Source organism: Eptatretus burgeri, chromosome 2 (assembly GCF_056783735.1).
Source record: "Eptatretus burgeri isolate ZD-2024b chromosome 2, Ebu_testis_v1, whole genome shotgun sequence".
Taxonomy (NCBI): Eukaryota; Metazoa; Chordata; class Myxini; order Myxiniformes; family Myxinidae; genus Eptatretus; species Eptatretus burgeri.
Genome location: NC_140962.1, coordinates 94,064,964 through 94,078,459, shown reverse-complemented (window position 1 = coordinate 94,078,459; position 13,496 = coordinate 94,064,964). Strand labels below are relative to the sequence as shown.

General features: G+C 39.3%; 1 protein-coding gene across 1 annotated transcript in view; it reads left to right on the top strand.

Annotated features, from left to right (window-relative positions):
* Positions 1-13,496, top strand: part of LOC147032585 (coatomer subunit gamma-2-like) — a 62,195-nt gene that overhangs the window by 15,926 nt on the left and 32,773 nt on the right. The window contains exons 6-11 of the mRNA XM_085870325.1: positions 209-284; positions 4,098-4,190; positions 8,143-8,229; positions 8,405-8,562; positions 8,712-8,848; positions 8,978-9,045. Coding sequence (XP_085726451.1) covers positions 209-284; positions 4,098-4,190; positions 8,143-8,229; positions 8,405-8,562; positions 8,712-8,848; positions 8,978-9,045 — 619 coding nt within the window. The remainder of the gene's footprint in view (positions 1-208; positions 285-4,097; positions 4,191-8,142; positions 8,230-8,404; positions 8,563-8,711; positions 8,849-8,977; positions 9,046-13,496) is intronic.

Below are 13,496 nucleotides of genomic sequence, written 5' to 3'. Positions count from 1 at the left end.
TGTTTCCATTTGAGCTGTGAGTTGGAAAAATTATTTTGCTCACCATACTGTTGCAATTTTGTATTTTGTTCCAAACAAGCACCTGCACATGTACATTAGTGTGAAGTGTTTTATTTCTCACATTTGTACTTTTAAGGTAAGACGTGGATGCTGTTTGCATTCCATGTTCCCAACCCATCCATTTGTTTCTGGTCATTTGTTCTTGCAGCCTTACCAAGGACATGACTGGAAAGGAAGATCCATATCGAGGTCCAGCCATCCGTGCACTTTGCAAGATCACAGATGTGAGAATTCTGACTTTGTTCACCCTTAGTTAAGTAACGCTTCTTGATTGAGCCCAGCTCCAGGACTCTTTTCTTCAGTTCTTTTCCTCCTCATTCTTAAAAAAAACAAAAACAAACCTGTTATTGTTTTGTTACTACCTTTTGTTTTTTGTTTTTTTTGTATACAAAGAGGCTCGTGGAAGAGCTAGACCACAGCAGAGAAAATCAACAGCAGCAGGGTAGAGGGACATAACAGAAGATACCTTGGAGGAATAATTGGTGAGAGGAAAAATGAGTGAGTATGGGGAAGGAGAGGGGAGGATGACACTAGGAGTGAACAAGCTGAAGCACAACAATGAAGTGGCTGGGAAGGGAAAACCGGGAATGGAAGATATAATTTAGCATCAAACATATATCTACATACAAGTTGGGTCAGGTTGGTTAAACTCGATGAAAATATCAAGAGGATTTTTTGTTTGCAGCTGTAGCAAAAAGTATCTTGGGAGTACAACACAGCAATGATGGGACAAATGGCCCCCTCATTTCCCTGTTTAAGGATGTACAGGCTACTTTGACAACTCGTTACACTCAGTGTTGTCCCGTGGAGACTGGGGATCCTTTGTGTATTAATTTACATTCTCCATGTGGAATATAAATATTTAAATGCAACAGTTCAATTCTCACGGAAAGTCAACCTTTGAACGTGCAGACGTAGCCCAAGCTCCACCCTCTCCTCCCCAAAGGTGGTAGGAGGAAGCATCTGGCAAACGGTGCTCGATCGCCCAAAGTCTGTTTTTGTGTTTTTCCTTCATTTTGATTGAGGATTGAAGTTTTTTTAACAGTAATGTTGACCTTCCGCATGTGAAAATAATCTGGTACAGCAAATTTTATGGAACAAACAGACTCGCTCTTATATAATACTGGGTGTTTCAAAAGTTAGTTTACTGATACCCTCACCGGAGGAGAGGGATTGCAATTGGGTCAGTTTGTTTGTTTGTCCACACACAACTTTAGTGTTTTTCTCCACAACCACTTGTCGGATTGAGACAAAGTTTTCACCAGATGAGCGATTACTTATGTAGAATGTTTTATTGATAATTATGATGTCATGGGTCATATGGTGTGGCAGCCATTTTGGAAAAACATAAAAAAATTTGACTTCTGTATTTCTGAAACTGCACCAAGTAAAAAATCGGAACTTGGCACATGGCAAGTGCTCCTCATGGGGAACAAGTGATACATATATATATATATATATATATATATATATATATATATATATATATACTTTTTATTTTTATTTTCAGGACATCATCGGTGCCTTCATTATGACATAATTGCATATGTAGAACACTACATCTCATCAGTATGAACATTTTTGAGTCATCAAGGGATAAAATGGTCCACAGAAAATAAATTGATGGCTTCATCGGTCACGTGATTTGGCAGATATATATATATATATATATATATATATATATATATATATATATATATATATATATATATATATATATATATATATATATATATATATATATATATATATATATATATATATATACTGAAACACAAAATAAACTTACCACTTATTTGAAATGTAATAAAATTGTAACAGTTCAAAATAAAACAAACGAACAATTGCTAATTGAAACATTGGCATTTTATTGATGACATGTCAAGTTTTTGACCAAGATACACCATCTCATAAGTTTGTTCTGCAGTACAGAACTGCACAGGGTGCAATGTCAGTCCCCTTTCAATAGCGTGTGTGGCCACCATTGTTTTGGATACAGGCAGTGCATCGTCGGCGCATACTGCCTACCAGTCTTTGGATGGATTGCTGCTGGATTCTGTCCCACTCAGTCCTCGATGTCTGAAGCCATCTGACTTTGGACCATCTGCCTGTCCTGCCTTGCAGTGGTGACTCTTGGCCTCCCTGATCGAGGTCTGTCATCTGCAGAGTTGTGGAGGGTATCTGTCCACCAGGGCCGATGTCGTCTGGTGTGAACAGCCAAGGCGACGTGCCACCTCACGGTAGCTCAATCCGCCTTGCAGTATGCCCAAGGCAGACTGCCGTTGATCCCTTAACAATCGTGGCATGTTGATTGAAATGCCCATGTTGCACTGGCCTTTTTAAAGCCAATATCAAGACATCACGTGCAGCTCATTAAAATCATCCCGTACCCCTTGGCTAATCACTGACAGTCAAAAACGGCTGTTCAACAGCTGTGCTATGAAGTGACCATTGAAGGTTCAAGTGACCATCCGTGACCATTTTGTCTGACAGTGAGGACACTATTGTCCACAAATAAGTTCACACATTTACTACACGCAGTGTTATTGTTGATATTTGAAGGTTTAAAAGGTGGTAAGTTTCTTTTGCGTTTCAGTATTTATATATATATATATATATATATATATATATATATATATATATATATATATATATATATATATATATATATATATATATATATATATATAATTTCAAACCTTCAAAAATCTTCTTCTCTGCAGTTACTCAACAGAACTATGCGAAACTTTGCACACGTCCTCCGAACCACGAGGAACAAAAGGCACAGGGTTAGCAGCCATGTTGGATTCACCCTAAAACCTCCACCAAATCTTCGACAGAACGCTGGACAGATCGAAGGGAAACTTCACACAAATGTTCCCCAAGCCATGGGTGTGCAAGTTTGTTCAGGAATAATTGATAGGTCACATGGTTTGGCAGCCATATTGATTTGTAGAAAAATATTAAATAATGTTTTCTCTGGAACTGCTGAATTGATCAACATGAAACTTCGCAATTATGATGTGGTAGTGATGTTGAATATATGCTTTAAATTTCAACTTTATCAGACGCATGGTCTGGCAGTCAGAATTTTCTAATTTTTTTGATGTGGTTATTTTTTTATTTTTTTGACTTGGTTTTTTTTTTGAGTAATGCTCACTTGACTGTTCCTGTATGGGTTTGAGGATAGAGGAGCAGCAGCTGAAATGTGAATCCTGTCCAGATTCCTCCTGATGACTTCATCTTTGCTTTTTTGCTTGTTTGGGTTCCTTCTGATGACTCCAATGCAGGACTGTATCTACTTGGTCTTCCATTTGATATGAATTTAATTTATTTTAATCCCATTCTAAATTTAATTGAATGATAATAAAAAGCGTCATGGGTCACGGTCAGGTGTCCGATCAAAGTGGGGTTGCATCAAAGTGGCACGTCTTGGTACCTGTTCATCACTGCCAGCAGTTCCAAAGTGGCACTTCCAATTATGTCTCTTAATTATGTAACACACCAGTACACAAACACCACACAAAATACAACACACAAAACGATACAAATACCACACAAAACAAGTCCTGATGAGGCTCTGCAATCTCTGATTGCTGTTTTTCTTGTTCTTTTGTTGTATTGAGTTGGTTTACCGAACTTTTCGGGGTTTTTTGGGACAAACCTTAAATGATCAAGTGTGCAATTTATGTTTGCTCAATGTAAAAATATATAGATTCATAATCTACTGGTTTTTTTTTTTTTTTAAATATGAGAACAGAATTCTCGGTAAACAATTTTTGAAACACTGTGTGTGTGTTTGTGTGTGTTTGTGTGTATGTGTGTGTATGTATGTATGTATATATATATATATATATGTATATGTATATGTATATATATATATATATATATATATATATATATATATATATATATATATATATATATATCAAACATTATTGCTTCAAGAAAACGTAATACCATTTATGTTTTTTAGGCCTTAAAAAAAAAAAAATCTTTTTTTAACAGCATTCCCTTCCCCCCCGCCCCCTCCTAAGACTATGATGCTACAAGGGATTGAGCGCTACATGAAACAGGCCATCGTAGACAAGGTTCCCAGTGTTTCATCATCTGCCCTCGTTTCCTCTTTGGTAAAATTAAATAATAACGACGACTTCAACACCATTATATGAATGCTTGCAGTATTAACACTATCTATTGTCTTGTCTAGTCCTGATAAATAAGTGGCTATGTATTTAAGGAATGAAAGATGACAATGTATTGCAGATGATGATCTTTAGCTTCTTGAATATATTGCCAGGTATTTATATTTTGTCTTAGTTTTATTGTATGATTATAAATTTGTACTCTGCATTCCCCACACCTAAATCTTGTAAATGTGATTGACTTTTTCACCATAAATTGTAATATCTCAACATATTTCCCTCATGGTCTTGGCATTTAATGGAATGTTTCATGAAGTAGGTCACTTTTGAATGTCGTATTCCATCGAGTCGTCATCATTTTTCCTTTGGAGTAATGTTTGAAAACATCATCTTTAAGTTTATATTTCCAAAAACGTACATGGAAATTTGCAATGTGGCTAGGGGTTTTCTGAAACCATACTGAATGAGGCTCTACTGGAGTCATAAGCCTGGTGTTGACTTAACGATTGAGGTGGCTGGCTTAAGATCTTAGAGTCTTAAGTATGAGCCCCTCTCACCTGTTGAATTAACACCAGGTGGATTTGACTCAGCCTGTCATCCAGTGTTCTGATAATAGAGGGCACTGCATCAGCGGCATAGCTGTGTCCCCTGAAAATTATGTGACCAGCAGCTACAGGCTGCACACGATAGCTTGCTACGAGTCTTGGACTTAGTCGGGTGCCGGTCGCCAGCTTTTTTTACCCGCCAAGTTTTCACGTTATACCGGCAATTTTTTTGACAAAAGAAATTTTTTAGACAAAAATAATTGCGACACATAAGTGCTCCTGTTATACAATTTACTTGAAAGTCCCATCAGTGTTATCGACATTAATCCATAACTTCCCTTTTCCCAATCCGTCTCTGGCACCCCGGTTTCGTTATTATTGTGACGACTCCTGAAGGTCGATTTGGCCAAAATCAGAAGCCTTCGCCAAGTCAGCCCGGATGTTCTGGCAATCGCTGACATTTCCCTTGCTTCCAAGTGAAGGGCATACAAGATGAAGTCAGCCTCATGGAGGCCTTTGTCTACCAAGAGAACCGTGATCGACACAACTGTGTTTCGACTGTTTTATTTACATACTGGGAATTTTTACCCATCACTTTGTTGACGGATATAATTAAAAAACAACATGTATTTCACAAAACATTCTGCTCATTTCACTCTATAATTTGCCTGAGGTCATCTTCCATCTGCTATGAAGTCTGCTAGCATCACCTTCACCAACCATCCTTGCTGCTTATATATGGTCTGAGCAAAAATCACTTCCGCTTTGCTCATTGTTGTTTGCTTTAGTTTGAACCTCTGCTTAAAATGAGTGAAATGAAACATTTTGAAAGTTTCGAGTTATTCTCACTCAGATTTCGACATCACCATAAGTGTTAAGTTGTTTAAACTTTTCTTTATATAAGAAGCTTATTTGTTATACCGGGTGGCGCTATACGATACACATTTGCATACAGAGAATTGGGGTTGTCCTCCCACTCTGAACCCCTCCTCCAGACATGTGACCCAGACAGAAACTATCTGGAGTAACCTTAGGCAACATGCAAAATTTGTTTGGATTTAGTTCAGTAATTTTTTTTTTTAAGCATTATAAAAACAAATATACAAATTTACTTTCATAGTGTAGAACTATAGATGATACATACTCCAAGGTTTAAATGCTACTGTCCTGAGGATCTGATTCATTTTTTGTTTTCAATTCCATTCTGTCCTTTATTTATTCAACAATTACTTCCCAAGGTGAGCATGTCCATCTACTTGCTAGATTTCCAGTGCTTTATTTGAGTATCCCTGACTGGTTAAATTCAATATTTTTCTTTATCACCTGTGTGGTTTTAGACTGCGTTCAGAACTTGACCACGTGCAGCACTGTTCAGGCACTCGGCTTAACTAAACTGTTTAAATTATCAGGAGTCCTAAGAAGTAATGTTATCAGGAGTCATGGATAGCTACATTATTGAATGATGACAAAAGCAATAAAGTTTAATTTCAGTACAATGAACTCTTTAATATATGTCAAGTTCAAAGGCAAAATATACATGTAGACAGACCATAACAAGTTTATAAATCAGCAAAAATCTGCATCGTTTCTGGAATGCCAGTCAATTTCTTTCTTTCTTTTCTTTGTTTTCCTGTCTCATTGCAAGACATGTTATAATTATACAGTTGGTCCAACAACATTTGATTTTTAGGTCATCTCTATCATCTCAGTAGAGATGACCTAATAACCCCAGTCTCAAAGTCTGTCCGTCCATCCACAATCAAACCGAGTGAAGACAAATAACCAATAGTGGAATCGATAGAGGTCGATGAGACATGCACAACGATATAAATTTCGAGGTCAACGTCACGAGGCTGTCAAAGTTGCGAAAATTGTCGATTTCAAATCGTATCTCCTCCCTCATTTATCAAGAGAGATCAAATGTTATTAGTGATTCAGATACTATGGACTATTATCTAGAACACGAGCCATTTTTTTGAAATTTGCTCTCGTTCCCATTTTATAGCCCTTCAAACTTCGTTCTGATTCCCTGTATGGGCCGTTCATAAAGTACGTACATACAAAAAAAAAGTATGAAAAAATTAAGAACCGGAACTCTCCGAGACAAATATTACATTTGAAGCTTTTGTCAGATTTAACTAAAACAATGGAACACAAGTTTATATGCACACTTACTTTCACTGATGATATTAACATTGTTTTGAATGTCAATTTGTACTTTTATTTTCATAAATGACATGCTGTGATATTAAAAGAAAAAGGTTAATTACACCGCTAGGGACTGCATCGTCATGGCTTACAAACATCGGTTCATAAGGAACTGTTGGCTTTGCAAGCGATTAGCGATGTATGAGGGGGTGGGTGGGTGGTCACTAGCCTGCATACAGAGGGGGGGTGGGTGGTTTTGAAACCCGGAAGTAGAGCGTACGTACTTTATGAACTGCCCCTATTCCAGTCTGGCACAGAGTTACTTTCGACCTCTGGCAGAGATGACTGGCACTCCCTCTTGGGGGTATTTTTAATGTTAGATTAGGTGCAAGTATGGACCAAAATGAAAAAGGACCAAAATGTTGGCATGATTGCAAGTCATTTTTACGGTCATAAATGGCTGAGAATGCCAGAGAGAACCTCTAGGAATCTGTATTGGCAATATTTCAATTTGACATGTAACTGAGAATACTAAATACATCATTGACTCAAGTGACGTAACGCTCTGATCTATATCTCGAATATGCATTTTTCTAAACTTGAGTGTTCATTGAAGATGAACTTTACAGAGAAGAAAGGCAAGAATATCTTGTTGAAGTATCTGATTGCTTTGCTACAACTCAGCCGCAGCAATTTGAGCTCAGAAAGATTTTGTTACAGAAACAACTCAATTGTGTTTCTGACATTATTCTTGTTAAACGCCAAGCTGTCAAAAGAAGAATGTGATGGGTGTATATAAAGCAAATTTGTTTTGCACATACAACTCTCATCCACTGCCTGTACAATGATGTCGAATAATAGCGAAGTGAGAATCCCAGAATGTCCTGATGCTGATGGTGAATGTGTACACAAGTGGCTGCTTCATACTTTATGCTGCAGTGACTTAATAGATCCACGTGTCGCTTCCACGAGCAGACTGAAAAGTGATGATTGCACCAGAAGTCTGTTGACAAGAGTGAGGAAAATGTGAATTCCTTGCTTTTGCCATAACAATGAATTTGGCATTTTAAATGGTTTCATCTTCCATTTACTCATTGATTTCCGAACAGAAAAGAAGAATATGCTACACAACCTTCAAGCATCGTAGTTATGTGAGAATGAAGAAAAAAAATCCTTTAAAAAAAAAACTGTGACATCAAACTTGCTGATAAGTTTACTGAGAATCTTAAATTCTTGTGCTTCAGCACCTGATGAAGTCGAGCTTTGATGTGATCAAGCGGTGGGTGAATGAAGCCCAGGAAGCTGCGTCAAGTGATAATAATATGGTGCAGGTGAGTGGCAATTCCTTCTCTACATTCATCATTACTGTAATGCTGAAGGTGAGGGTGAGCTTTCAATGCTGGTGCTTTTTAAAGCCAAGATGCTTTGGAAAGTTGAGCTTTTTATTACAATCTTTTGAAGCCACCTTTTCCTTTGACTCTCTTCTTTTGTGTGTAATGCCTGCAGTATCATGCCCTCGGCCTTCTGTTTCACATCCGCAAGAACGACCCAAATGCTGTCTCGAAGATGGTGGCCAAGTTCACCCACCATGGCATGAAGTCTCCCTTTGCATACTGCCTTTTAATCCGCATTGCAAGTCAGCTTCTGCAGGATGAACAGGGAGGGTGTGTGGCCTTTGAACCCTGACCAACCTCCTTTTTCTTTGTTTTGACAACAGTTATTAATCTTGTAATAACTTACCATTACTTCTCTCTGTTTGATGCATGTTCGTGCTTTGATCTTATTCTAAACCTTGCAATTCATTTAACCTCAGACGATATGAGAGTCCCCTGTTTGATTTCATTGAGCGTTGCTTGAGGAACAAACATGAGATGGTTGTCTATGAAGCAGCCTCTGCCATTGTGCACCTGCCAAATTGTACCACCAAAGAGCTTGCTCCCGCCGTCTCTGGTAAGGGTCACAATCGTTCTCTCCTTTCATATCATCCTACCAATCTACAACCCACCTCCCATGGTAAATTCACTCTTCTACTCCCCCTTTACTTCTGACCACTTATCTCTAATCATTTTTATTTTTTAGTGCTCCAGTTGTTCTGCAGCTCTCCCAAGGCTGCATTGCGATATGCTGCTGTGCGCACTCTCAACAAGGTGTGTGTGTGTGTGAATCAAAGATTCGTTTTTGTTTTGTTTGTAACTCATGATGTCTCTTGTTTAATTTATTTTGTATCATCTTTAGCTTGCTTGATGTTACCTTCTGAGCACGTGGCTCATTATCCGAGGATCACAGGTGACAATCCCATATCCTATGTTGATTTTGCTGTTGTCTCTTGTCCTTTTAATTTGTGTAAAAGTACAGTGAGTTCTCCAATTGTCCTTGTTACCTCTGGTTATATTTTCACCCCTGTCTTTGAACAGGATATCGTAAAAAGGTGTGGACAGATTCGGATGAAACTTGGTGGACAGGGTTGGATGTGTGACAAGGAAGAATTGATTAGATTTTGGTGAAGATCCAAATCCCCATCTCCTATCTTAAAATCCCCATCTTAAAAAAAAATCATTTTTTTAAATGATTCTTCGTCATTGAGAGATGGGGAAAAAAACGAGAAATAGCATGATATATTGAAATGTTTTGGACGGATTATTTTAAAAAAATGCAAGGTAGATGAGGTGGTTAAGGTGACATGAACAAGTTGATTAGATTTTAGTTCAGGTCCAAATCCAGATCCAGCCTATCAGTGGGATACAAAACATAAACTGGTCAGCCTGGTGGAGGTATGCGCTCTTCCGAGTGTCATTCTTGTTGTATGTGATTATGTACATGTAAAGGCTCCTCCATTGGCCTTTATATATTGTTGCGGATCCGGGGGTGGGGGGGGGGGGTGTTCGGACGAGCGTGTCAATCACTGTCCGCAACCAGTTTGGGTTTTCGCACCCTACTCTCAACAGCCAAATGTTACAGACTCGGCGCCACCCTCACCACCGCCATCTCCAGGCTTATAACACTGGCTGGTTTGGCACAATTCTCGGATTACGCGTCTCGAGCCACGATACCAAAATACACCTGTACCTTGCCAGCTGGAGGAATATACCCCGGTTACAGACTGGTTTTCTCTGAGACCGAGCGGAGTCTACCAGTCTGTAACCATTTTCGTTTTATATCCAAATCGAGCGAATTGTTTTTCAGCGCGGCACAAATAAACCCAAAGCGGCAACTTCATACGAATCAGTCAGATTTTTTGGGGGACAGCGGGGAACACGACATAAGCAAAACATTCACGACAATGTTATAATTAATCTATAAGCCGTTATTACCTAGGGAGCTACGGATTATAGGTTTCGAAGGGGACTCTAACGAAATAAGCCTTAAACGGCATGCAGACAAGACAGAGTACTTGGTGATGTTTCATGGACGAGAGGAAAGCGTCAAAAGCGCGAATGTGGCTCCTAACAAGCCGACGTCTACGGATTCGAGCCCCAAGCTCGAGCATGCCACGTGGCAAAATGGAGGCGTCATCCATTTGTCGCAGACCTCATGCACGCACTCTTGCGCGTTCAGACCCCGCGAGGTCGACTGCACCAGAGCGAAAGATCCATGGTGGTATGCTCCAGCTGGCTTTTCAAAAGGCCCAGCATACAAGTCCAGGCCTGGCCTGTTCACCAGACAAGACCAAATCGGGGTGTTGGCCTCCAACAAGCTGGGTTCATGGGATTCCAAGACGTCGTCAAGCCGTGAGGAGAGTAGGGACAGTCAGAGGCTCCGTCACTGGACTCCGGATGAACGTGTCGATGTCTCCTCACGAAAGCCGATCCAGACTCACACAGCAGCCAGGTCCTCTCGAAGCAGATTGCAGCCGAGCCCTCAGGTTCAGTTCCTCCCTCGGCAGATTCGCCCCTCAGGTTCAGTTCCTCCTATTGCCGATCACACACTCGACCTCAGGCAGATCCTCTCCCAGCCGATGGCAGACAGACCTCATTCAGTCCCTTCCTTGCCTTTCTTTCGGCTCGCTCTTTACGAACAGCCGATCGCAAATACCCTCATGCAGTTTTTCCTACTGCCTGGCAGACTCGACCTCAGCGCTCTCGTCGCAGATCCACACTGCCTTTCCTTCGTTCGCTCGTCTCGAAGCCCACTGGCTCCTCCCCTTAGTTTCACTTCCCTCTCTCGGCCACTCCCTCTCAGCCAACTGGGCGGGGCCTCGTCCGGAGAGGGGAAGGAAGAAGAAGAAGCTCTCGGTGCACCACCACCGCACGAACAATAAATTGCATCCTACACCTCCCGACACACAAGTAGCGTCTTTACCGAACAACCTGACTAAACATGCATTTAATGGGGGGTCTGGGCTAATCCTATATTTAATAGCATACTAAGGGCCATTTCCACAACAATATGTATGTATATATATATATATATATATATATATATATATATATATATATATATATATATATATATATATATATATATATATATATATACACAGCTCTGGAAAAAAATAAGAGAGCACTCCAAAAAAAATTTAAATCAACATCTCTACATGTATGGCAGCTATTCCATTCCAACACAGGCACACCTCATTCTACTTAGTGAGGTACTGATTAGGTGATCACCTGAACCGAATCTTATTTAACAAGGAAAAGTATAAAAACCACTGGTGTGGTCATCACTACCCTCTTGCAATAGGACCAGCTGGATGGCAAAAACAGTGCTTGTAGTACCTCAAAAGTAATTGGAATCAAAAAAATAACTATTGACCATGCCAAAAGGGTTGAAAAGAAAAGTTATGAGTGAGGAAAAGAAGGGTTAAATTCTGGCTTTACTGGCGGAGGGATACAGTGAGCATCACGTTGCTTCCATCCTTAAAATTTCAAAGACAGTGGTTCATAAGAACAAGGTCAAGCAGCAGACATTGGGGACAACAAAGCTACAGACTGGCAGAGGGCGAAAACGACTTTCCACTGACCGGGATGACCGCCAACTCATTTGAATGTCACTCAACAACCGTAGGATGACATCAAGTGACCTACAAAAAGAATGGCAAACAGCAGCTGGGGTGAAGTGCACGGCGAGGACGGTTCGCAACAGGCTCCTCGGGGCAGGGCTGAAGTCGTGCAAAGCTAGAAAAAAAGCCCTTCATCAATGAGAAGCAAAGAAGAGCCAGGCTGAGGTTTGCAAAAGACCATAAGGATTGGACCGTAGAGGACTGGAGTATGGAGTAGGACAGAGAGAGAGAACGAACGAGAGGGAGAGAACTAACGAGAGATAATGGGAACGGGAAAGGTGAGGGGAGTTAGCAGAGAAAATGTTATGCTTTATGAAAACACACACACACACACACACACACACACACACACACACACACACACACACACACACACACACACACACACACACACACACTTATTTGTATAAATAATGAAAAAAATGACGAAGCATTTGGGGCTCTTGGGATCAGTGGTTCTGTAAAAGCTTGCGTTAGGTTTTGGAAATTTACGAATTATAAAGACTTGAGCAGTGCTGCTGAAGAATATCCTTAGACTGCAGCATTGTGTTTGTGGTTGGAAAAAAAATAGAGAAGGAAACTAGTGTTTGGAGAATGATTGTTAAAAAATGCAAATAATTGGACGTTGAGTTTAAGGAACAAATGGTTGATATTAATATTATCACTAGAAACACTCGCCCTGTGGAAGGGGGATGGAAGACTTTATTTTGTTTTAATGTACAAGCTCAACTTTTTAAGACATTCCAACCAGCTGTGCAGGCGTGCATTGAAGACAAACACAACAAAGAAACAGACAATTATCAAATTATGATAAAAATTTTCCATAAAAGTAAAAACACAAGTTGGCGGTGGCCATCCCAACTTCGTAGAACATTCCATGCACACCCTCATTACAACCTCTAAGTTGAATTTTGTACCACAAACGAACAACACATGTTTCCACTCATTCCCCAAATGTCTGATAACGATAGTTTTCGTTATATTTTAACACACAGAATTGGCGTATTTTCAAATGATTTGTACAGCTTCTGGGAGGTTTCTTTTTTTTATTGTTTGATTTTATTTTTTGCTTCCGCTGACGAAGTCACCGGAAGCATTATATTTTCGGGTTGTACGTATGTGCGTACGTCCCTCTGTTAATTTTCTGTTTTCACTGCTACCACTTATCCGATTGACACAAAATTTTCACCATCGGTATGATGACTCATGCAGAATGCTTTAATGATAATTATAATGTCATAGGTCACGTCATGTGACAGCCATGTTGGAAAAAAGGGAAATTTTGGACCTCTGTATCTCTGAAACTGCTCCATGGAAAAAAATTGAAACTTTACACTTATCAAGTACTCCCCATGTGAAATAAGTGTGATGTACTGTGTATGTATATGTATATATATATATATATATATATATATATATATATATATATATATATATATATATATATATATATATATGTGTGTGTGTATATGTGTATATGTATATATGTATGTATATATATATATATATATATATATATATATATATATATATATATATATATATATATATACATTGTTTGACATCACAGGTGGTTTCGTTATTACATCATAGTGGCAT